The sequence below is a fragment of the Paraphaeosphaeria sporulosa genome (genome assembly GCF_001642045.1).
Source record: "Paraphaeosphaeria sporulosa strain AP3s5-JAC2a unplaced genomic scaffold CC84scaffold_3, whole genome shotgun sequence".
In the NCBI taxonomy this organism is placed as follows: domain Eukaryota; kingdom Fungi; phylum Ascomycota; class Dothideomycetes; order Pleosporales; family Didymosphaeriaceae; genus Paraphaeosphaeria; species Paraphaeosphaeria sporulosa.
In genome coordinates, this window is record NW_017253362.1 from 2,351,900 (window position 1) to 2,375,970 (window position 24,071).

At 55.4% G+C, this 24,071-nt stretch overlaps 9 protein-coding genes across 9 annotated transcripts; 3 read left to right on the forward strand and 6 right to left on the reverse strand.

Annotated features, from left to right (window-relative positions):
* Positions 1-277: 277 nt before the first annotated feature.
* On the reverse strand, positions 278-6,438 carry CC84DRAFT_1257507 (uncharacterized protein; the record flags this gene model as incomplete). Its single annotated transcript, XM_018184739.1, has 3 exons — positions 278-2,332; positions 2,382-2,528; positions 2,705-6,438. The coding sequence occupies 3 exons, from the start codon at positions 6,436-6,438 to the stop codon at positions 364-366; spliced, it is 5,850 nt and encodes a 1,949-aa protein (XP_018039070.1). The 3' UTR covers positions 278-363.
* An 870-nt stretch (positions 6,439-7,308) lies between these two features.
* On the forward strand, positions 7,309-10,256 carry CC84DRAFT_1162585 (Rad17-domain-containing protein). The gene has a single exon (XM_018178031.1). It carries the CDS (start codon positions 7,432-7,434, stop codon positions 10,054-10,056), a length of 2,625 nt encoding a protein of 874 aa, XP_018039071.1. The 5' UTR covers positions 7,309-7,431; the 3' UTR covers positions 10,057-10,256.
* On the reverse strand, positions 10,256-11,711 carry CC84DRAFT_1162586 (uncharacterized protein). The gene has a single exon (XM_018178032.1). It carries the CDS (start codon positions 11,556-11,558, stop codon positions 10,482-10,484), a length of 1,077 nt encoding a protein of 358 aa, XP_018039072.1. The 5' UTR covers positions 11,559-11,711; the 3' UTR covers positions 10,256-10,481.
* A 502-nt stretch (positions 11,712-12,213) lies between these two features.
* CC84DRAFT_1085988 (COP9 signalosome-like protein complex subunit 4) lies at positions 12,214-13,516 on the forward strand (the record flags this gene model as incomplete). Its single annotated transcript, XM_018174134.1, has 2 exons — positions 12,214-13,437; positions 13,487-13,516. 2 exons carry the CDS (start codon positions 12,214-12,216, stop codon positions 13,514-13,516), a joined length of 1,254 nt encoding a protein of 417 aa, XP_018039073.1.
* CC84DRAFT_1162588 (54S ribosomal protein L49, mitochondrial precursor) lies at positions 13,491-14,680 on the reverse strand. Its single transcript, XM_018178033.1, has one exon. The coding sequence runs from the start codon at positions 14,629-14,631 to the stop codon at positions 13,915-13,917; it is 717 nt and encodes a 238-aa protein (XP_018039074.1). The 5' UTR covers positions 14,632-14,680; the 3' UTR covers positions 13,491-13,914.
* A 192-nt stretch (positions 14,681-14,872) lies between these two features.
* CC84DRAFT_1185488 (ribosome biogenesis protein NSA2) lies at positions 14,873-15,762 on the forward strand (the record flags this gene model as incomplete). The annotated part of the gene is made up of 3 exons (XM_018180807.1): positions 14,873-14,903; positions 14,957-15,550; positions 15,602-15,762. 3 exons carry the CDS (start codon positions 14,873-14,875, stop codon positions 15,760-15,762), a joined length of 786 nt encoding a protein of 261 aa, XP_018039075.1.
* A 249-nt stretch (positions 15,763-16,011) lies between these two features.
* On the reverse strand, positions 16,012-17,348 carry CC84DRAFT_1141638 (uncharacterized protein; the record flags this gene model as incomplete). Its single annotated transcript, XM_018176334.1, has 4 exons — positions 16,012-16,074; positions 16,156-16,445; positions 16,517-16,731; positions 16,840-17,348. 4 exons carry the CDS (start codon positions 17,346-17,348, stop codon positions 16,012-16,014), a joined length of 1,077 nt encoding a protein of 358 aa, XP_018039076.1.
* A 3,362-nt stretch (positions 17,349-20,710) lies between these two features.
* CC84DRAFT_1141643 (uncharacterized protein) lies at positions 20,711-22,543 on the reverse strand (the record flags this gene model as incomplete). Its single annotated transcript, XM_018176335.1, has 2 exons — positions 22,377-22,543; positions 20,711-22,319 (listed from the first exon to the last, which is right to left on the reverse strand). The coding sequence occupies exons 1-2, from the start codon at positions 22,511-22,513 to the stop codon at positions 20,711-20,713; spliced, it is 1,746 nt and encodes a 581-aa protein (XP_018039077.1). The 5' UTR covers positions 22,514-22,543.
* Positions 22,544-22,680: 137 nt separating this feature from the next.
* On the reverse strand, positions 22,681-24,057 carry CC84DRAFT_1115415 (uncharacterized protein). Its single transcript, XM_018175426.1, has 4 exons — positions 23,993-24,057; positions 23,474-23,931; positions 23,181-23,403; positions 22,681-23,133 (listed from the first exon to the last, which is right to left on the reverse strand). The coding sequence occupies exons 1-4, from the start codon at positions 24,021-24,023 to the stop codon at positions 23,111-23,113; spliced, it is 735 nt and encodes a 244-aa protein (XP_018039078.1). The 5' UTR covers positions 24,024-24,057; the 3' UTR covers positions 22,681-23,110.
* Positions 24,058-24,071: the final 14 nt, after the last annotated feature.

Here is a 24,071-nt window from a genome sequence, read left to right on the forward strand (position 1 = left end):
CATTTGCAGTGAAGAGGACGGGGTAGATCTAAGTCTTAGAACCGGAACTGGAAGAGGTATTGAAATTATACAGATACCCAATACCAAACGCTAAGATGCTAGAAACCGTCATTACCATGCCCTGATCTCGTACACGCACACTGTATCCATGCTAATGCATTCCAAGCCCGCAATGCCCCGTCCTATTATATGCATGTGCAAACCCAGAACGCCTCGCCAAAACGCAAAAGACCGCCAGTAATACATGACCAAGAATGCGAAAAATGAAAAAAAAAAACCGGAAATATGAGAACACCGAGCGCAAACAACGAATCAAAAAACAATGGGTTTGGCCCAGTAACAGGAGGAGGCAACGGCTCTACTCTACTCCTTGGCCTCCCCCTCCATCCCAGTAATAGTCGTATCCCACGTCCCTTTATCCACCTCACTACTCCTTCTCCGACTCTTCTCACTCCTCATTGAATTCGTGCGACTCACAGACGGACTCCCTGAAGCACTCGCCCCCGCAAGCGGACTATTCGGATACAGCCCCTTGATCGCCGCGCTTCTACTCTCACAGAGATATCGACTACTTCTTCCACTGCCCGGTCTCTCCGTGCTATCCGTACGCAGAGACGCCGTGTCGGCAGCTTCACGCGAGCTGCGCGTGCTGAGCGTGTAGCCGGACGTGCGACGTGCGCTGTCGGGGCGTTCTTGCTCGGCTTCTTCGGTCTTGGGACGAGACTTGGAGCGCGTTTTTTTGCCGGAGGTGTATTCGGTTGGCTCGGTGGTGGTGCGATGGAGGTCGTCTTCGGAGGGTTTGGAGCGCGCGGAGCGGCGGGAAGAGGAGGTGCGGCGGCTGAGACTGCGGTGGCTGGATAACGCGTCGATCTCGTCGATGGCGGCGAAGAGGGGGGAGACGGGGCGGTCCGCGGGTGTGGGCGAACGGGATACCGGTGGTGTAGGGAGGTTCGAGGCGGAAGGGTCGAAAGGTGGTATTATGGCGCTTTCAGTAGGCGTGACCTGTGGAAGCTGCTCCTCCGTCGCACTGGGTTCACCTTCAGGAGCATCCGGTGTGTCAATTTCAGTGGGGTTGGGATGCGGAGGAGTAGACGTGTCCTTCTCGTCGAACTCTGCTGCCAGGACGACCATGGATGCTGGAGGTGCGCCGAGAACACTTTCGGTGGCCGCCGGGAGCGGGGGAGCATCCCGAGGCGTGTCGTAATCGATAGGTCCGGGAGGCGGACGTGTATAAGGTATGTGAGAAGTTTCGGATGGAACGGCTTTTGGTGAGGAGGGAGCTTCCGATGGGTTCGTCGGTGGAGGTGGAGGTACACGTGACGGAGGAGGCGGCGGCGGAGATGATGATCGTACAGAAGACTTTACCGAATGAACGGACAAAGATGATTTAGAACGGATCGAAGTTCGTTTAGGCGGAACAGGTGGCGGCGTTCTCGAACGTATTGACGTTTTGCCCGACTTTATCGAAGTAGGCGATGCTGGACGGGTGGGAATTGCGTCCTTCGTAGGCTCAGGCGGTGGTGGCGATTTCGATCGAACAGATGCTTTCTCTAAAGCTGGAGTAGGCGGCAATGAGGTCCTAGGCGCGGGCAACAGAGGCGGCGGGAAGTCAGCAGTCGTCGGAGAAGCAGCGTTGGTGGTAGGTGGCAAACCTGCTGCTTGGAGCTCCTCCTTCCTCTGGACCACTAGCTCCGCGTCGTCGTACAAGGCGAGGCCATGGTGATAGATGCTTCCCTCGTCGGGATTCTCGTCGGATTCGTTGCGGAAGTTCTCGTGCTTGGGCTCGCGATATATGACAGGGAAAAGCCGTAGTAACATTTTAGGCTGTTCATCAGACGGCATTTCGGTACCGACTAGCGAAGCAATGGGGCTACCCTCGGGTCTGTGGGATGGCCAGAACTTTGGCCCCGTGAATTCATGATCTTCGTCAGTGATGGCGGGCATTGTGGCCGAAATCATCTCCCGCTCGAGGCGAGCAAAGCGCCAGGTTTCGGCCGCGAGTTTGACGATGCGCTTCACAGCAATCTTGATGCCCTCCTCTTCTTTGGGGTCAGCGAAATGTTTAATTGCATTGACGATCTCCTCGACTACGGTGCCAGCAGCGGTATTGATGCGCTGCTTAGCACCACTGCTCGTAAAAGCTGCGAGCAGTGTCTGCTGGCGCCATATCGCCTCTTTGCGCGTGCTCTTGTCGCGGATGTGGTTGCTCATGGACAAGAATAAGGAGTCGGCCTTATCGTACCGGCGACCCAAACTGAACAGGAACGGACCGAATACACGATAGGTGACAAGCTTGGAGACGGTGTGAGCCACATATGCGGCGCGAAGTTGTCTTTATAATGGTTATTCAACGTTGGGAACAAGACTATGCAACAACTTGCCTGGAGGACGAGGTATCTGCCAAAAAGGACGGCAAATTAGAAGGTATCTGCTGCAGCTCTTCTGGCGGAGGGATGACGGGAAGGTGGACGAAGTGAGTCGCAGCGAGGTCAAGGATCTGCTTTTGAAGTTGCGTGAAGGATACCAAACTGCAGAGCAGTTAGCGACGGCCGGCATGGAACAGAGGGGCAAAAGTACGAAGATTGCATTGCGACCGTGAAAATGCTAGCGACTTTTACTCCCTCATGACCCTACCATAACAGAAATGCGCGCAAAACAGGGATAACTTCCAACAAAGAAACATTAAACACCATGGCAGACTTACTAATAAGTGTCACCCTTGCTCTTAATCTCAGCAATGTCACCGTACGACTCCATAAGCTTTTCCAGTCTCGACTTCTCACTCTCCATGTTGCTCGCAACGCTCTTGATGATCTCCTTCTCTTTCTCATGCTGCAGCTTCAGCTCGTTGTACTGTCTGAGCAATTCTTCTTTCTCCTGGCTCAGCTGGTCTGCAACCGCCTTGTGCTCATCCGCCTTGCGATTTGCCTCTGAATGGAGCTCAATCCAAGCCTTGTCAGACTCATCTTTGATCTTCTTGTGCTGACCCTCAAGGAGGGAACGTTGATCTTCCCAGCTCTTACGCAAGCTCTCAACATCCTCCCGATGGGCTTGAACAAGCGTGCCTCTCTCCTTCGCCCAAACCTCCATGGTCTCACGCTCGCGCCTGAGTGCCTGCTCGCAGTCAAGTTGAGAAGCACTCAGCTTCTGCTCGAGCTCGTTGCGAAGTCGGTCGAAACTCTCTTCACGTTCTCGCTGTTGCCGCTGGTGTTCAGAACGGAGGTCATCCTTTTCCTTCAGATGGGCAGCTGACGCAGCCTGGCGCTCGCTCTCGGCCTTGTCATCGGCTTCCTTGAGCTTCTTGTCAAACTGGATGGCCAGAGCAATCTTCTCGGCGTCGTTCCGGGTAGTAGTGGTCGTCTTCCATTCCTCGAATTCTACCCGCGCTTTGGCGATCTCCTCGGAAGAGGTCTTCTCTAGAGTTGCGTGTGTTTCTTCAAGGTCCTTGTACTTGCCTTCCCAAGACTTCATCGTAGCATCGAGGGCGACTTTGAGCTGGCTGGCCTCTACTCTGAACTTCTCAGTCTCAACGAGTCGCTCTTTGAGGTCCTTCACTTGCTCCTCCATGTTGCCGACCTCGAGGCGCAACCTGCTTGCTTCACTGGAATGCTTACGCTCGATACTCGTAATCCTGTCTCTTAAGGCCTGGATCTCATCGTCTTTAGCACGCAGCTTTTCTTGATGTTCAATACGGGACCGGTGAAGCAATTCTTCCCTCACTGCCAATTGACCTTGGGCCTCCTTGTAGTTAGCCAAAAGCGACGGAAGGTCATTAATAGCCCGAGCTATGCTAGAGAATGCATCTCCAGTCCCGTCATCGATTGCAGACCCATTTTCAATAGCGGGATACCCGTTGCCATAGTCTCTGGGTCGCATAGGATCATGTCGTTGCGGTGGACTATGACCATTGTATCCATAGTTCGGTGGGACATGGCTCCAACTTTCCTGATACCCGTGCGGGGAGGAATGATGCGAAGGAGGCCCATATGGAGAGTAGTCTGGATACCCACTAGCTTGACTCATGCTGTGGGTGGGCGCGTGGCTAGGCGCGTGGCTAGGAGCGTGACTAGAGGGGTGGTAGTACGGTGGCGCAGTAGGAGGATACTGGTGCCTTGGATGGTGATACTGCGGCGGAGCTGACGGAGGTTGAGGATTTGAGTGATGCTCTGGCTGTGGTACACGGGATGCGAACAGAGGCCGGGAGTGGGCTGGAGGATAGGATCCGCGAGACGAATCGCGAGAGAGCGGGTCGTCCTCACGGTGCCTCAGTCGGGGTTGTATCAGAGCTGACTCGTAGTCTTCGTCATCATCGTCGTCATATACAGGTGCGCGTCGTGGTCGAGCTCTGGTTGGAGGTGGTGTAGGAGCTGGGGGTCTGTCTTCTTCGATTGCTTGGCTCACCGCTGACTTTGTCGGAGCTGAAGGCACCGACGGACGTTCGGTTGCTGTTGACCGTGGCGAGATAGGAGCGGGTTCCGCGATGGGTGGGGATCTCGATTTGACCGGGGCAGGTACAGGTGTTGCGACCTTGGGTAAGGAATGGCTCTCTGCTTGAACTGGGGCGGGTGCGGGTGATGCGACGTTGGGCACGGGAGAGCTTCTCGTTTGCACTAATGGTGGACTCGGTGCTCGATGCTTTGGGACGGATGGAGCTTCGATCTCCACAGATGCTGGTATAGATGGAGGAGGCGTTGGCATCGGCGGTCCCGGCGCTTCAACACGTGCAGAAGGGGGCTCTGGTGCAGGCGTAGGGCTCGGTGCTCTCGGTGCTTCGACGACCTCTGGTTGGGGCTCCGGCGTTGGATCAGGTGGAGAGCCTTCCTTTGTTGTCGGCTTGATCTCGGGATGTGACTCTATTGCAGGTTCGGGTTGAGGTGCAGGGGCGCTCTCTGTTGATATTTCGGGCTGCGATTCAAATACAGGTTGTGCTTCAACAACAGGTTGTGCTTCGACAACGGGCTCTGGTTGGGATACGGCTTCTTCGCTTACCGTCACAACTTCAGGCTCCGGAGTGGGAACCACTGAAGCCGCCTCTTCAGCAAGAGCAGCGATGTCCTTGCCTTTCTTTCCCTTTTTGCCTTTCTTCTTGGAAGACTTTGCAGGCGGTGTCCAGTCGTCAACAGCGGGCACTTCGGCCTTAGCAGATTCAGGGGGAGCCTCCCCGGCTTTAGGTGATTCAATCGGTACTTCGTCGATTTGCGGAGGTTCTGGGGTGGGTTCTACCGGGGGTTCTGGTAGGAGGTTCTCGGGATTGGTTTCGGTTGCTTCTGAGACGGGAGGCTCAGGCGCTTCGACGATTGTTGGTTCCGGGACTTCTGTTGGTTGAGGTACTTCAGTTCCATTAACGAGGGGCGCTTCAGGGGCATCCACAACTGGCGGTTCCTCTGGTATCTCGGGTGCTGGTGCTTCTGGCGCCTCAATGATCACTGGGGTTTCTTCGACCTTGACCTTCTTTCCCTTCTTGCCTTTCTTCTTTGGCAGAGGCGTTTCAAGGGCTGGAGGCTGTGTTTCGATAGTTTCTTCGACGACAGGAGTGGGCTCTGGAGCTTCGACTGCAATTGGCTCTGATTCTTCGACTGCGATTGGCTCTGATTCTTCAACTGCGATTGGCTCTGATTCTTCGACTGCGATTGGCTCTGATTCTTCAACTGCGATTGGCTCTGATTCTTCAACTGCGATTGGCTCTGATGCTTCGACGGGAGGGGCTTCGAGTTCTTCGACAGTGTGTGCTTCTGTGCTAGGCGGCTCTGCAGCTTCAACAATGGTTTGTTCCGAGGCCTCTTCGACGGCGGCTTCAGGCGTTTCAACGACAGGTGGTTCGGGGGCTTCGACGACTGGTTCAGGCTCGTCGTTCTTCGGCAGCTCGACCTCCGGCTCTTTCTTGCCCTTCTTCCCTTTCTTCTTCTTCTTGCTGCTGACTGCAAAAGAACCCCAATCGTCGTCTACCGGAGGCGCGGTTTCCTCAACCGGTTTGTTGGCCAGCTGCTCAGTATCGACTTCTGAACTCGGCTCCTTGGCTGCCTCGTCTGACCTGGGATCACTATCAGGCTCTGGTTGAGCTTCAGCCGCAGGCTCGTCCCATGCGCTTGTGTCGAATTCGGGGTCTTCTGTGGGCTTTTCTTCCTCTATGGGTGCGGTTGCTTCTTCTTTTCGCTCAGTGACAGGTGCGTCGTCAACCGCGGGCTCCTGGCTGGCTGATTCAGTAGCAGGCTCGTCTGCAGGCAAGTCGTATGCCTTGGCGTCAGTCGGTGAGTCCAACGAAGGTACGCTATCGTCGGGTATTGAATCGGTCGGAGCGGTCTCTGGTGAAAGTGGTAATGATGCAGGTACAGCGGGAACAGGCTCTTCTAGCACAGCTTTTGGGCTCGGTGGCGGCGAGGCCTCCACAGTCTGCTTCTGAGCCTGGGTCTGAGCCTTCTTGCCCTTCTTTTTCGCCATGTTCGCAACTGCGATACTGGTTGTTTATAGCGAGGGCAGCACCCTGCGGGCTGCTTGCTTAAAATGTTTGCGTCTTACAGATACTCGGACGCAATGTAAAAATGAGGCTAAGTGTAGCTAGGCGCACGCTTGCGTGGCACAATAGCGGGAGAACATGTAAAGGTGCACGAGACAGCGCAGTAGGGGCTATATACGGGCTGCTGCGTGCGCAGCTGCAGGAGGATTCGAGAGCTGTGCATGGCGACGACACGAACTGGAAACGCCAATTCAGCCAATGGGAGGGCGCCAGCGAGTAAGGAGATGCATATCAGAGTTAGCAGACTAATCTATGCGCTCCAATTGAAACGCGTCCGGCCTCCAACTATCGGTAGGTGTGCACGTGTGGGCCGCGGAAGAGGAGAGATGGCCCGCCCTGCTGCCGTTCAGCCACGATTGCGGTCAAGAATGGAGCGCGGTACCGAGCAAAGATAAATGCAGAGGTTGGGGAACTGCTCTAGTGGAGATCTGGAGGACTATTGACAGGCCGTTGGGCGTAACGTGAAGCTCGACATCGGGCTACCATGCAGAAAATGCATGGTGCGTCTGCGTGGAGGCGTTCCGTTGGTCGCACATGCATGAAGCGGCTGCGTCCCTGGTAGCCGACAACACTCGAACACGCCGCCGGCCTCGCAAGATTGCGGGCGGAGTCATCATCAGCGGCCGATTTGACTGCGTCGCCGATGCACGATGCGGTGTAGGAGTTGATGCGTTGTCAAAACGGCCCGTGCCTAGCCTCAGCTTTAGCCATCCCCAGCCTAGCCTTAACACGTGAATGCGCTCCACCGTCACTGCCTCGTGGAGCGCGCCAAGGCGGGAGCACTTTCCTCGCCCCCACTACGCACTTCACTGATGTCAACCAACTAGGCGCGTCCACGCCTGCGACCGCGTCCGTCTAACACGACCGAGGACCAAGAATGAACGTTTGCCTTGGTCCACGCAACCACTCGAGGCGGCATGGTCAAGCCGCGGGCAGCGCGCAAAAAGCCAGTAGTGGTATCGTCCGGCAGCGACGAGGATGATCGATACTCACCGCCTGCGAAGCGTCCCCGCAAGGGCACGCTACTAAGCCTCGCGAACGGATCCCGCGCACCCGGAGACGCGACGCCTTCCAAACCGACGCGACGCGCTTCATCGCCAAAACCCTCTAGCACCGGAGTCAAGAAGTCGCCAGCAAAGTCGCCAGCGAAGTCGAAGGTTATCTCGAAACCCATTACGTCCTTCTTTGGTGCTGCTCCGAAGCCTACCTTTTCACAGCCCACGCCGAGCCCCGAAAAGACCTCTGTAGGCACGCCGGTCGACGTTGACGATATCTTTGATTCTTCAGACGACGAGTATGGGAAGGCACGCCCGACCGCCCTACCGATGCGGAAGGGCAAGCCGCCTGCGGTGGACAAGGAGAGCGGCTTGAAGAGCACTCATCGCTTTCTGCGAACAGCCAGTGGAGGCCGGGCCACTCCCACGCCATCGCCGGCGCCCGTTGTTGAAACTATAGACAGACGCCCTTGGAACGAGAAATACGGTCCGACGTCACTCGATGAGCTGGCTGTGCATAAGAAAAAGGTAGCCGATGTTCGCACATGGCTCATCGATGTCTTCAGTGGTAAGGAGCGCAAGAGATTGCTGCTTTTGAAAGGTCCTGCTGGAAGCGGCAAGACCACCACCATAGCCCTCCTGTCCAAGGAACTGGGCTTCCATACGCATGAATGGAAGAATCCCGAAAGCACGAAAACGTCCGATGGCGGCTTTGTCTCCGTCACGGCGCAATTCGAAGACTTTGTCGGCAGAACTGGCACCTTTGGCAGCCTCACGTTCGACGAACCCACTGAGGATCGCCAGCAGACGCAGAATCTGACTGAGATAAGTCGAGAGAAGCAACTAATATTAGTAGAGGAATTCCCTAATACATTCACACGCACTTCTTCTGCTGTACAATCTTTTCGGTCCTCTGTCCTCAATTTCCTTGCCGCAGCCACCCCTTCCGCCACTGCTTTCTTTATGGGAAAAGCTGATGCTCAAACTGTAACACCAATCGTCATGGTCATCTCTGAAACCTTGCTATCAACAAACACTGCCGCAGCTGATAGCTTCACTGCCCATCGGTTGCTGGGTCCTGAGATACTGACCCATCCCGCGGTTTCCGTTATTGAGTTTAACCCCATTGCGGCGACATTCATGACAAAGGCACTGGATCTCATTGTTATCAAAGAGGCACGCAAAACAGGCCGAAAGAAAACTGTCGGTCCACAGGTGATACAGCGTCTTACAGAACTCGGAGATATTCGCAGCGCTATTTCATCACTTGAATTTCTCTGTGTAAGAGGAGACGAGACGGAAGGGTGGGGCGCAAAAGTGAATCTCACCAAGAAGAAAGCGCCGAAAACATCGAAAGACACCCCCATGACGCAGATGGAGCAAGAGTCCCTGGAGATGGTCACGCAACGTGAAAGCACACTCGGCATATTCCATGCTGTCGGTCGAGTAGTGTACAACAAGCGACATCCTGAAGATCCTAACAAGCCGGTCGTCCAGCCTCCCAACTTCTTTCCGGAACGGCGGAGACCAAAGGCATCCGAGGTCGACATCGAAACGCTCATCGACGAGCTCGGCACCGATACCCAAACGTTTATTGCGGCGCTACACGAGAACTATGTCCTGTCATGTGACGCAGGAGACAGCGAAGAAACCCTCGATTGCATCAATGGTAGCATCGATGCCCTATCCGACGCCGACCTTCTTTCGCCTGATCGCTTTGGTGCGTATGGATCCAGTCGACGAAACTTCCAGGCAACAGGTGCAGACAACCTTCGCCAGGACGAGATGAGTTTCCAAGCTAGCGTCCGAGGCCTGCTCTACAACCTCCCGAACCCCGTCAAACGCATCACACCTCCACCAGGCGTCATGGGAGCGAAAACAAAAGGCGCCGGTGCATCCGCCGCCGCAGCAAGAGGCAGCGCGTTCGTCATGTACTACCCCTCATCGCTACGTCTATGGCGCCAACAAGAAGAAATCGGAGGACTGCTCGAAGTCTGGATATCCCGCGCTCAACGAGGCGACCTTTTCGGCGCACACGGCCCGCTATCGAAACTCACGCCAGGAGCCACAGGCGGTGTAGACACATGGCGCAAGATTGCACCGCTTGCACCCCCAGCAAAACCTGCAGCTTCACCCTCTTCACAATCGAAGCCCGATGAAGATACGCAGATCCCGGTCCTCCTAGGCAGCGGCGGCTCCGCGCGCAACGAAATGCTCCTCGAGCGCCTGCCTTATCTCCCCATCATCCTACGCAGACATTCCACTGCGTTTCCATCCACAGCCGCTACAATCCGCGAGATCCGCAAGATCACCGCGTTCACGGGGTCCGGTGTATTCGCGTCGCCAGAGGACGATGCCGGCGACGAGCACGAAGATGTCGGCGTTCAAGAGGGCGAGCAGTGGGCGACGGACAAGCCGGCGCCAGATACGCCACGGAAGAAGAAGAGGGTCAGAATTGTGAGTAGGGAGAAAGAAGAGAGTGCGATCCCCGGGGGTGAGGCGGAGGGCGGAAAGTTGGTGCTCAGTGAGGATGATATTGAGGATTAGGACTAGGCGTTTGGGGATTAGAGAAGGTGTTGTAGGTGGGCATCTGGGCTTTACAGATGGAGGTGCGAAGGTCACTGGCTGTTAGGAGCGCAGGTGGCGATACGTTGATCGATCTCAGATATGCAAATATCGTGTAATCTTTGCAGATAGACGTCATGCCTCCGAGCACTGTTTTACGAATGCAAGGCCACATTAGAGAGGTTGGTGATGTTTTCATTGGGTATTCCTGACCGCACAACGAATCCCCGCCGCCTATCCTACACAATCTCGAGACTATCCCACGACGGGAGTGACGAATTTAATAAGAAAACCCAAAACTCCGCACGGATGCTGATACCGCAAAGGAGCAGCCGAATGATCGACGCCCACACAAATCCCAAACGCCATCCCGATGCAAGCTAAAACGCTCACCCATCGACACCGTCTCAAACCACATCTTCCATTTCCTCGTCTTCCTCGTCGTCCTCCTCCTCTTCAATCTTGATATCGGCTATGCCATCATGCAGAGACGGTCGATCGTAGGAATCGTCTCTCTTCCAGTAACTCGCGAAGGGGCCGCTCTTGATCAAGACGGCCAGCGACGGCAGGACCTCCTTGAGATAGGCCTCGGGCTGCTTGGTGTGCTGCTTGATCGCCCGCATGGGCCAGTACTTGTGGTTGTCGAAGGCGGCGTGCAGGATGTCGATGAGCTCGTTGCGGGGCAGGCGGGCGAACTTGTTCTGCTGGGACTTGCGCTTCTTATCGGGGCGCACGAAGCCGTCGAAGTGGTTCTGCAGGTTGTTCATGACGGTGACCTCGTCGACGATCTCGGTCATGATGTTGGTGCTCGAGTTGCGGCCCTGGATGGCTTCTTTGGTGCGCGCCGTGTTGAAGGCGATGAATTCGGCCGTGTTGAGCGGCTTCGCGAGGTACTGCGTGTTGACGCTGCCGATTAGGGCCGTCTGCTTGGGGATGGCCTTTTTGTATTTGCTCTTCTTGACGCGCGCTTTGGGGTCTTGCACCGCGCCGTTGGAGGGGTTGGCCTTGTTTTGTCCGGCACCGTTGTGCTTGTACCCGGGAAGGTCTTTCTCGGTGAAGACGTACGTGTTCTTCAGCAGAGTTTCGTTGACGGTCTGGCCCTCGATCTCGTAGGCGGTCGGGAGCTTGGTCACTTTGTTCCAGTCGCTGTTGAAGAAGATGCGCATGGACGGTGGTTCTGGCGGGCCTTCCCGCTTGACTGACGGCTTCTTTCCATCCTTCTGAGCTTTGTTCCGGTCGTAAGCGTTGTCCGGGGGCAGAGACAAGACCTCGCCGAGGGTGATCTTCTCATTGTCGTCGCCAGGTTGCGCGAGGAACTTGTCCCAGGTCGTGAGGTGGTCGTATAGCCAGTCCGGGATGCGGGCGATCATGACGTGCTTCTCGCCTTCACGCGGCAGTGAGAGTTCGCCAGTGTCCTCATAGAATTCGTCGTCCATGTAGCCGCCTTCGCCAAAGGACGGCGAGCCTCCCTCCGTCTTCATCATTCTGGGCGGGCGCTGTGCAGCTGTATGCGCGGAACGAGCGTGTATTCCTGCGCGTGGGTCGCGAGTGCGCGTTGGAGAGGCAAGTGTCCTTTCTGAGGGTTGAGTGGTCAGACGTCGGCTTTGAGAGCGCAATGGTCAAGAGCTGCGGTTCGATTGCGGGAGTCCGCCCGCAGCTTAGCGCCTTGGCTCACGCTGAGGCTCTGCGTGTCCGTGTAGGGTCTCGCTCTTACAATCAGGTGAGATTGTGATATCCATTTGGGAATAAGCTGTAGCCTGATTTGGACCTTGGGAGGCTCTTGTAAATCCTTATAAGCTTATGCTTTGATCCAAGCTTGAGTACGTGTATGTTTGCGAGCTCTGTTCGATGTAGAAGAGCTTATCGATTACGCTCGCGCTAGCGACCGCGGCAGTAACAACATGGACAGTACCTTGACCACCACTGAAGTAGCCTTGGCTTGAAGACTCACTGATCTCAAGGTCACCCACGGTGCTGTGAGTTAGTACGCGGGTCCGATATCCACCCCAACCGTCCGACCCGCCAGGCTCGCCGCCCGCTTCGGTCGCACCTTCCCTCTGCTGCCTGAAGCTCCCCCGCCTCCACTGCGGCAAACCACCGCTTCACTCCACAACTTCCACACCCAACCATTAACCCACAATGGCGTCCTCACAGGTCGATTCCGCTCTCCAAGAGATCCAAGCAGCTCCCGTCGGCGATAAGCCTTCACGATACTCAGCTCTTCTTCAACAAATCACCGCTTCGTCAAGCAACCTCGCCGCCGACCTCAATGCCTACTCTCGTACCTTGCTGGACGACAACTTGGGTGTCGTCGTACTTCGCCCCCTCGTCAGCCACTTCGTGGAGCAGTTCCGCAACATCAAAGACCCAGAGGTCAAGATCGAGGTTGGCGAGAATGTGATCGCACTTCTCCAGACCAAAGGCGTGGGCCAGTACGAGGAGCAGGACACATTAATCAAAGAGGCGGTAGCCGAAGCTTGCGAAGAGACAGACGACTACCGAAAGTCGGCGCGGGTGCTAGGATCGATCAATCTGGAATCAACACAACGCTCATTGACCAACGACGACAAGGCGAAGGTCTGGATCCGAATCGTGCGGTGCTACCTCGAAGAAGACGACCCCACGAGCGCGCTGCTCCACCTCAACAAGATCAAAAACATCATCTACAGCGTACAGGACAAGGAGACGAGGATACATTTCCAGCTCAGCCAGGCCCGCATCAACGACTCGCAGCGCAACTTCCTCGACGCCGCAAAGGCATACTACTCGCTATCCCTCGAGTCCAGCATCGCAGAAGAAGAGCGCCACCAAGCGCTATCCTCCGCCATCGTCTGCGCCGTCCTGTCTCCTGCAGGGCCCCCACGCTCAAAGATGCTCGCCACGCTCTACAAAGACGACCGCGCCAGTTCCGTCGAGAACTACTCGGTGCTCGAGAAGATGTTCTTCGACCGGCTGATCCCGCCCCACGAGACCAAAGCCTTCGCCGCCGGACTCCAGCCTCACCACCTCGCGCTTACCTCAGACGGCTCCACCGTCCTCGACCAGGCCGTCCTCCAGCACAATCTCGTCGGCGCGTCCAAGCTTTACAACAACATTGGGTTTGACCAGCTGGGGGAGCTGCTGGGCATTGATGCGGAAAAGGCAGAGGACTATGCGGCGAAGATGTTCGAGCAGGGGCGGCTGAGCGGGTACATTGATCAGATTGACCGGTGCATTTTCTTTGAGGGGGAGGGCAGCGGGGAGCGGAAGACGGGGCAGAGCGAGCGGGTGGTGGGGAGGGAGCTGCGGAAGTGGGACGCGAATGTGCAGGGGTTGGCGGAGGAGGTGGAGCGGGTGACGACGATGATTCAGACGCAGTATCCGGTGAGTACTGGGTTTGAAATTTATGCTGGGCTGAGCTAATTGTGTGTAGGAGTTCTACGCTGCGCAGACGGTGCACTGAGGAATGTGCGTGGGTGCAACAAGTCTCTAGTGCTCGTTGTACGAGCCCATGTCTAAGCTTTGCTGCCCTTAGCGAATGGACAGACAAAAGCTATGATGACAAAGCCGGCTCTGGATGACATACTCGGTGGATGAACATCGACAAAGCATAGCGAATGACCCACCATGACCATTCCGGACGACCTCATGGAATAAGAAGAGATGATGCGAAACGGCATGACCGCCGATGGATCGGTTGATATAGTACAGAAGCGCCCGTTTCCCGTCCATCCGTATATCGAGACAAGTCCTCCATGTAATGCGATCCTCTATCGTCACATATTGTACATCCAGTATACCCTTCGATCCATGCTTCCCCTCTTCCAGCAGCCCTCCCTCCAGATCCAATCGCCCACCTCGTCACGCATCCCCATCATTCTTCAACGCCTCCTCATACTGCTCCAACGTCTTGACCTCGACCTCGCCCACCCTCAACACGGTATACTTGTGCTTACTAAACACGTGCTTCACATGTCTCTGCCGCCTCTTCGTCTTCTCCATGACGCGCATCGGCTCGCTCTCCACGCCCACCACCGTCGCCCGGCAGGTGAACAACCTCTCATCCAGGTAGTGCACAATCTTGCCGTGGTCCGCAGTCCCCTTGATTGCGGCTGGCGCCTTCAAGGTGTAGTCTCTGGAGCCGATGTGCGTCGCGCGGTTGAGCCGCAGCACGTCGCCGGCTTCCACGTTGGGCATCAGGAACGGCAGACGCAGGGTGTCGCCCGGCGTGAGGAGGTAGGGGCGCCCGTGGATGTGGGCGGTGATGTAGTGCGCGGGTTGGGAGGTGAGGAGCGGCAGCAGCTGGCGGATGGACGGGGTGAGGTGCGTGGCGACGACGTCCTGCCGGGCGTTCGGGGCTGCGGGGGCTGCTGGGGACGGCGGTGTGTGTGGTGGTGCGGGCGGGGAGTCGACTTTCTGCTCGAGGTTCGAGGAGGTGTGCTGGTTGGAGTGGAGGAGGGCGTCAGGCACGTTGCCCGTCTCCAGGGTGTGCGATACGGTGGTGAGCCCTCTGGCGCTCTGCAGCGCGGGGCGGGCGGAGGGCAGCGAGGCGCGGAGGGTGCGAGCGAAGAGCGCCATGGTGGGTGTGCGGCGGCAATGGCTGGCCTTCGTCGTCCCGTTGATGTTGGACGGTCGAGAAGTTTGGCGGAGCGCTGCAGGGATCAGAGCGCGCTAGGGGAGCCCGCCAAGATTTCGAATGCGGGACTGGGACTTTTTCGCCGCCAGCCAGCCTCCAGTGTTCAACACCGCGAACAGAGCAAGTGCTCGCAGTACCACCTTTCCAGGATCCAAGCAGAGCAGACGCTCGCCCGCCGCCAAGATGCCTCAGAATGAGTACATGGAACGCCACAGTGAGTGCGGCCTCTGCTTCTCCCAAGCCCGCGTGTCTGATGGTCAAATCCAGAAAAACTCCACGGCGAGCGCTTCGACGCCGCCGAGCGCCGCCGCAAGCGCATCGCCCGTGAGGGCCACGAGGCCTCGCAAAAGGCGCAGAACCTGCGCGGTCTCCGCGCCAAACTCTACGCCGAGAAGCGCCGCAAGGAGAAGATCCAGATGAAGAAGCAGATCAAGGCCCACGAAGAGCGCAACGTCAAAACCTCCGAGCCCGCCGAGCCCTCCACCGAAGCCCTGCCGCAGTACCTCCTCGACCGCTCCAATGAGAAGAACGCCAAGCAGCTGTCCTCGGCGATCAAGCAGCGGCGCAACGAAAAGGCGGCCAAGTTCAGCGTGCCGCTGCCCAAGGTCAAGGGCATCAGCGAGGAGGAGATGTTCAGCGTGGTCAAGACGGGTGCCAAGACCAAGAAGAAGAGCTGGAAGCGCATGATCACGAAGCCGACGTTTGTGGGGCCGGGCTTCACGCGTAGGCCCGTCAAGTACGAGCGCTTTATCCGGCCCATGGGGCTGCGGTACAAGAAGGCGAACGTGACGCATCCCGAGTTGGGTGTTACCGTGCAGCTGCCGATTATCTCGGTCAAGAAGAACCCGCAGAACCCGCTGTGTGAGTTGCACTTCATACAAAAATGTGCTAGACCAATGCTAATTTCTGCAGACACACAACTAGGCGTCCTGACCAAGGGAACTGTCATCGAGGTCAATGTGAGCGAGTTGGGCCTCGTCACGGCCGGAGGAAAGGTCGTCTGGGGTCGCTATGCGCAGGTGACGAACAACCCGGAGAACGATGGATGCTTGAACGCAGTCCTGCTCGTCTAACCGCGTTGCCTCGCGCACGACAATGCATCATTACGGCGTTCGGGGGACAAAATCGAATCGAATCGGCGTTGAGGGTTTGAGGATATTCTACATGTTGGGATGCGCTAGGATGAAGACGAGAACAGGAAGAGGGGAGGAGTGGTTTCGAGCATCAGCATGAGGACGAACGATACCAATAGACAGACACGATGCACGCTGTGGCTATGAAGCGCTATGTCACGTTATACAAGTATCAACACAGCATACATCTCACGGCTGCTTGACATCCCCACCCGGCACCCTCCCATCCCGATACCCCCACAATCGACTCGCCTCCCTCGCCCTCATCGCCCTCCTTCCTACACCATCCTCCCTCTCTAATCCATCTTCAACCCCCTCACCCCTCACACTAACCCCCTCCCACCCCATCCCCTCATCCACCTTCCCTTGCTCGGTGATCGGAAACAAAGACCCCAAGTAATGCATATTCAACAGATGTCCCTCGCCCTCGCACACAAAGACTTTTCCGGCATACCGGTTCGGAAAAGAAGGAGAGGAGAAGTGCAGGACGCCCCAGCAGGCGACGAAGTCGCGCGTGTGGGCGAAGTGTTCCACATGTATAGGATAGGGGAGGGGGTTGTTGAAGTGATTGGCAGCGGAGCCGAAGGTGTAGATTTCGAGTTTTCGGAGGACGTCGCGGGGCACTATCATGCATCAACAGATCAGCTGTGGACTTCACTTTTCGTCTGGGAAAGGGGGGCAAGGGGAGTCGTACGTTCGCCCAGCAGCCAGTCTAGGATCATGCCTCCTTCGATGCCGCCCTGGCTGTGCAGGATCAAAATAACCTTTTCATTGCTGGGATCGAGCAGAGAGGCTTTGATGGTCACGTAGGAGCGCCGGATGTCGGTTGTGGCGTAGAGGAAGTCGCGCTCGAGGATGCACTGCAGGAGGTCGAACACGATCCCATACGTCCTGTTATGCACGCCGGTACTGCCACACATCAGCTTCCACTCCTCCACAAACAGCTCGACCATCTCGCACGAACACGACTTTGTCCGTTGCCACTCGATTGACCGGAGCTAGGGCAAAGCTACTTACACAGGCCGGCGAAACGTCATCGCCAAAAGATCGAGGTTAGACTGCAGCCAGTGCCGTCCCACCGACACGCCGTTGAGGTAGATCCAGCACTCGCCCCCATGTCTGTCCCCTTCTTCGCCTAGATCCACGCGGCTGTGTAGCACATCCTCGCTCCCGTTCAGCAGGAAAGCTACGGCGAGCGTGACGCTGTACACCCCAGCGAAATACACGCCTACAACCCATATGGGTAGTGCGATTAAGAACGGCAGACTCAGCAGGAATATTGATTGGAAGAGTAAAAGGAACGCATGGAGGAAAAGAGAATAAAGATTTGGCAACGAGGGATACAGCTCATCCAACGCGCCGGCGCGCCATTGTGTGAGCGGCGTCAAGATGCCCGAGAGGGTTGATGTGAGGGCGAGGAAGAGGCGGAGGTCGGAGAGGCAAAGGAGGAGGGGGGAACCGGTGTAGGGGAGTGGGGTGTGCGGGTGGAGATTATGGCGGGGTTCAGGGGCGAGGTCGACGTGCATATTTACAAGATGGGAAGGGGGATGAAAGGAAGCGGAATGCGGGGTTAAGGCAGGAGTAGGACGAGGGAAGGTGAGGGCGTGATATAGGATGCCATGTGAGCGGGCATGTGAGCAGGCGGACGGGGCTGAGATTAGGCGGTGGATGGTGCTGGGGACTTGAATATGTGAAGGTGCGGCTGACGATGAGCTTGGGCAGTGATCATCTTTTGGAGTAATGGTGGAAGGCAGCCGTGTAATTGAAAGGGATATCTGACGTACATGGTGTTTGAAGTGTGGCTGAGTTGATGAAGGGTGGTTACACGAGGGTTTGCCTGATCGTATTCGCGACCGTCGTCCCCGGTGAGATCTAGCATGTCAGAAGTATGGAAAGCGTCGCGAAATTGTCGGGATCAAATTGTACCTCGATATAACACTTTTTCGAGGTTTTGCGGATCGAGGCTTGTGTCGTGTGATTAAGGATGTCGTGGGTTGTGGTCGCTCGCACATGCAGGGTCTAAAATGGTCAGGTGCAGCTACCCAGAATGTCACCTCGCCGCGATTCTCGCGAATGGCCCTAAGCTAGTGACCGTAGTGGTACTCGCTCAAGTATCAAAAAATCTCATAAAGATGTACAACGAATCCGCAGCCATGCTAAGATGTGTTCACACGACGGTGATTGTGTAGTCTCCCTTGCTATCCGTCTCTTGATAGTGATGATCTGCAAGAGGTCTCTGAAGCGCTGCAAGCTGGCCATGAATCGTGTCGAATGTCGGATCCGCCTCGTAGTTGTGCCAGATTCTCACAATACCCACTCTTCGGTACGTTCCACGGCCTACCGTTGGCTGTGCTTGCAATAGTAGACCCATCACAACATAATTTCCCTCATTTACCGTGGTGTAACACAATGTTGGCATAATGAGAAGGTGATCCAGCCACTGTCTTTGTATGATATCTTGAGATATATCGATGTTGCCCCTTCCATCCCACTGAAAGTGCTCTCTGATAAACCAATGGTCTGGTTTGAGACGGATCGCGAGATCCTTGTTGTCAGATTCTCGAAAGTCGAATTCGGAATTATTCACAATCTTCGTAGCTACTCCTCGGTATTCGCTCGGAAATTTCATAAGTTTACCGCCAAGCTGAAGCAGTAAGGTCCTCGGGAAGCGAAGGAGATCAACAGTGCACAACCTGTAAATTTGACGTCCGTAGAGTCGAATATCCCAGATCACTGGTGCATGCAAGGCTGCCCATGTCCATGTAGGCGACCCAACCCACGTCGGCATGATGCATGAGCCAAAGGATTCTCTCATCTGCTCAAACATCAGCCCGCGATGAATGTCTCCGAACCATAGCCCGTAAATGCTCTCATCCTTGAGTTGGTCCTTGAATCCATTCGTAATTCCAGCAAGGGCGGGAAGACGATCGGAAGCGGATGTCAACCGACGAATAGAATATTCCTGTATGACTCGCAGCCAATCGTCATAAAGGGAGGCCTGGAGATGGTCAGTCCGGAAAGCCTCAGTGATGTCGACGCTACTATCACTGACGCGGGCGGTAATCACATTTCCGATGTTCAACCGTAGAATCCGGTCGCTGCTGCCTGCGAACTGGGGTTCTAGAGGTGTATTCATCCAGCCTCGAGGCCAGACTTCGTTGGCAGTAGTTGATTTACATACCCAGTAGACCTGGTCGTCACCGAAATGCACGGCGCGAGGTGCCTATTGCTCAGGTCATCGCTTTCTTCCGGATGATCAAGAGTAACCTTACCAATATCTGCTCTTGCAAAGTCCAGCCCCTGTAGTATATCGGGCCTTTCCTGAACTCCCACCATGGATATGATCGCATCAAATAGTAAGATTTCCAGAAATCATCCTGATTGCCTGACAGATCGCTTGTCTGGTGATGGCTCGCAACCTGAACGATCGGGACACCTGGATCAATACGTCGCTCGTAGAGTAAGAAACCCTCCTCCCCATTTGCAAATCCAGAAGCTGAAAGCATGCAAGTGCAGTTCCTGTACACTTCATGCATCAGATGAGATTCGTGTTTCCAGTCTTCCAAATCGTCCTGTATGATACAAAGAGAATCTATCCAGATATACTGAAATCCCATGTTTATTGTTGCAAACAGCGCGTCTTGAAATGTATGAGACAGCTCTTTTATAGGAAGCGACGCTTCAAAATAACTCAGATTTCCCCGAGTCAGGGTTAGGAACTTAGTGTTGCCCCAGCAGTGAGACAGTGTAAGGTATGGCGTATCAGAAGGGAGTGTATAACCATAACAGATGTTTGCAGCCAGCCTTGAGTCCTCAACGGATTGCTTGATCTTGACGAGTCTCGTCGGTATAGTTCGGCGGTCCTCTGAAACCAGGCAATCATTGTGCTCAGAACAGCACTCGTCAACCCATCTTCGAATCAAGGAGAAGGTCTCCGCCGACTTCAATGATGGATCTAAATTTGCGCGAATGAAATATGGATATTGGTCTGGGTGCATTAGTGAGAAGTCGTAAAACAGAGTGGACAGCCAGACCTGCAAGGCTTTTCTCAAATCCCCAGAAGTCGTCTGTGCGGTAAGGAAGCCTCTCTTCATTATTTATGGATTCCAACTTGATTCGTAACATGTTCTGATCGATACCCATAGCATATCTTGTAGCATGCACAGGTACGTAGGCGATGTATCCTTGCTGTCTAGACCAGCGCATGTCTCTATAGGTCCAACTGCATATATAGCAGCCTTCTTCAACTGCTTTGAAGAAATCTTCACTGTTAATGTGGTGCTGCTTCTTCATGCCATGTGTGACAACCTCTGTCGGTGGCTCTGAGAAGATTTTTTGACATGCTGCACACAGTCGGCCTCTGGCCATGATACCGAAATCCTGTCAGCAGACTTTTCAAAGATTCTAGATGATCTTTCGGGCTTCACATGATCGGACGGATTTTCCCGACATAGAGAGGACAATGCTCTCGTAGCCTGCAGATGTGCGCTAAGATTCAACAACCAAAAACAGAAGGAATCGTGACTCTTCGTATGTGTTCTGTCGTGATAGGCGTGGTAACAAGGAAGGGGAGTACAGGATGTAGGTAGTGTAAGTGTTATGTTAGTCGGGCTGAGGAAGCTGCCGATATTGAGACTGGCGAGGTTGCGCCTAGCAGACACGAGATGTGCGCCTTCGGCCAACACGAGCAACTCAGCCACAAAAAGTAAAGGTCTTCAGAGGAGCTTCAGGCTGCAACATCCCGAACCCTGAGTTCTTTATTCTACAGAAGTGACTTCGCATGTTATTACAAGGCAACTCAAGGCGATCCAACCCCTTGCGAGTGTCGAGGATTTAGCAAATCCTGCAACCCTACTATCCATGCCTAAAAAGGAGCAAGATTCACCCCTCATATCTTAGCCATAGCCTGTCTCTCCCCACCCTCCATCAATCCCTCAACAACGTCCCTCCATCTCCCCACCCACTCTTCACAAATCGCACTCTCATCATAGCTAACCCCAAACCTCACCCTTCCCTCCGCATCCGTACTAGTCCCCACCAAAAACTCCTCATCCCTCGCCCGAACCCCTTGTTTAAAATCCAATACGTCCGCCGCAAAGTCCTTATCCTCCTTCCCATCACCAACAATATCAAGTGAGTAAGTACCCGTAGCAAGCCACTGCGCCGTCCTCCCAATCGACGACACGCCGCACGTCGCCCTGAACTGGGAAGCCGGCGGTGCCAAACTGCCGTGCGGCGTGACACCCCACTTCAACTCCTTTGGTAGTCTCGAATCCGAGCGCTCAATGGCGTTCAGATACGCATTCGCCAACAGTCTTCTAAGATCATGCGGCTCCCACGCGCCCCTCTCCCTGCCCCCATCCTCCCCTCCCTTCCCCTTAGCACGCTTCTGATACATCTTCAACTCACGGTTCGCATGAGCAGCAACGAGTTTAAACCGCCCCTCAACCGGCAGCTCCGACGGGAGAAACGGCATCACTATCCCCTCCGAGAAGGCTAGCATACAACTGTCCGCGGGCGTGTTCCAGCCGAAGAATGCGCGGGGATTGAGCGGGAAACCGGAGGCGAAGGGAAGGCGTTGCGCATCCGGGATGTGCGGGAAGCGCTCTTCGTAGATAGCCATCATAGCCAGCCCCGCGAGCGCGAAGCAGCCCGCGCCGATGGAGACGTGGATGGAGCGGCAGAGGGACATCATGCGCGCTGAGGCGGCGGGGGAGAGGGCGGCGTTGAGGATGTTGGAGGTTAGGGGCGGCGCTAAGGCAGGGTCGTACTCGAAGATTTTTGAGAAGGTTGGGGGGAAGGTGGTGGGTTGGTGGAGGCGGTGGGCTCGTTTCAGCGGGTTGGGGAATGATTGGAGGGTGGGTTTGCGAAGGTATCGGAGGACGTGTGTGATAGCCCAGAACCAGCGTTGTCGCGCTTTGGTGCTGGCGACGCGGGGGTAGAGGTCTTCTTGTGCGGGAGGGAGCTTCGATTTTATCGCCTCTTCCTGCATGCCTGTAGTAATTTCGCTTTCTAGCTCTTCTTCGGATAGATTGAGTATGCGGAGGAAATCGCTGAACCAGTTGTACGATGACAGTCCATCGGAGATTTGGTGCGCCATCACGATCAAGAATCTCAGCTCGAAGCTACCGTCAGGGCTTCCCACCAAAGGCAGAACGTGTAATTTGGACAAGCACTTCTGAGGGTCGACAATACGACCCACGCTGAGGGCGTGGCGATACATCTCGATTGCGTCCACCTCTTCGTAGTAATCATCGACCCACACAACACTTTGCAGAACATCATCGAGCGCCTCTTCCATGTTGTCATGCACATCAACAACGAATCTTCGCTGTCTCGATTCTTCATCGAACAGCGTGCGACTCATAAGCATAACATGTCTTAGTCGCAAATTCGCCCACGCGAGCGTGATCCTCCGTCTGAAAGCTTCTTTTCCAAGTCTATGTTTTACACGCACCGAAAGCAGCGCCGTAATGTCTGCGCGACCGCCAAAATATCTTCGCACAAAAATCGTCAGTAGGGCAGGATACACGCATCTCATAGCAAAGACTAACCGTCCATCGGTATCGAAAGAGGTTTCTAGCAGTCCAATTGGGCGCTCGAGACTTCGTCTTCCATTCTGATCTGCTAATTTCCAGGCGTAGTAGCCATTGCCGTATCGATTGAGCCAATGCTCATCAGCCATTGCCATTTCGGAAGTCTATGTTGTAGGAAAAGCTTGGTGTAGGTTAACGTTGTAGGCGAGGTAAAATGCAAGAGTCATTCCTACACTAGTGTAATGCGTCGCTGATCTGCGGCCCTAAGCTTCAACGGGTATACGCCCAACTGTATTGTTGATGCTGTTGCAGTAACGGAAATGTTGTAGGAAACAATTAGCATCTAGTCATTTCTGGCGACGAAGCTGGAAGTTCTGCTCAACCTTGTTGGTTGGAGCGAGGTCAGGGTTGCGGTATTTATCCTCCCTGTGTACATGTAGCATTCTGCGGGTCGTCGAAGCAACCGGCTCTTCAAACTGCAGTGTTTTGGAGTAGCCGTAATCCACGATACAGCACCAAGACCCGTAAACAACGATACGAGAAGGGTACTTTGATAAGTAAACGTTGCTCGCGCGGTAACTGCGGATATCTCGTCCAGCTACATGACGCGTGATGCAATGGAAATGCTCGCAAAGGTACTTGGACCAAATGAAATTGACTTTGGGTAATCTATCCGACCCGATTGACTATAGCACAGATTTATGTAACATTGGGTGATGCTAATCGATGAGAAAGGAAACGTCGTAGGTAGCTTATGCCTTTTGCGACACAATCCCTGGGTATGGTCAGCGGAATAAATTTCAGGGATGCAGAGGGACGCACTCTCAACGTCGGCGACGCTCTGGTCGAGGATCTGCTTGAGGGTCTTGGGGTTCTCAAGCTCCTTCTCGATCTTGGCGATGATGCTCTCAGCAAGCTCGCGCTGCTGCCTCGCCTTGACCTGGCCCTCGTAGCGGACCCAGGAGTCGAGGACGGTCTTGGCCTCGTGGGCAATGGCCGTCTTCTGCTCGAGCTCGTAGGCCTGGGCCTCAAGCTGGGCGGTTTCCTATCTGGAGTCAGCCCCTTCTGTCCCGCGCATGTTCATCCATCTCCCATCTCCATCGCGTGCGTCGTACCTTGGAAACGGCGAACAGGTTCTTGGTGATGTCGATGACACCGCCGAGGTCCTGCACGCTCTCGATGCGCTGCTTGACGGCCGTGGTGTGGTCGGCACGGGCCGAGTTCAAGATGCCGGAGATCTTATCAATCTGCGACTGCGCATAGTCGGACCAGGCCGGGCCAGCGTACTTGGCGACAGCCCAGAAGATGGTGAGCAGCGAGAGGGCGACGATGGACTCCTCGTTGACGACGTAGAGCTCGTTGCTGATGGCGAAGGTGCTCACACCAGCGGCGGCGGAGAGGACGGCGGCCTTGGTGATGGGGCTGTTGCCCGGCACGGGGATCGCGTCAAGAAGCGACTGGGCCTTCTTCTTGGGGTCCTCGGGCACGTTGGACTGGTAGCGGGCCGGCGTGATCTGGGCCGTGATGCTGGGGAGGGTGCGGAGAGGGAGCGATGGGCGGAGACGGGCGGCGCCTGTTGCAGGTGAGTAGGGCGGTCAATGGCGTCGCAAGTGCGTCGGGGAGCTTGTACGTACCGACCGCGCTCCTTGCCAGACGAGATGCCATTGCTGCGGATGAGAGTGGGGAGGTGTGGGCGACGTCGTTGATGGAGTT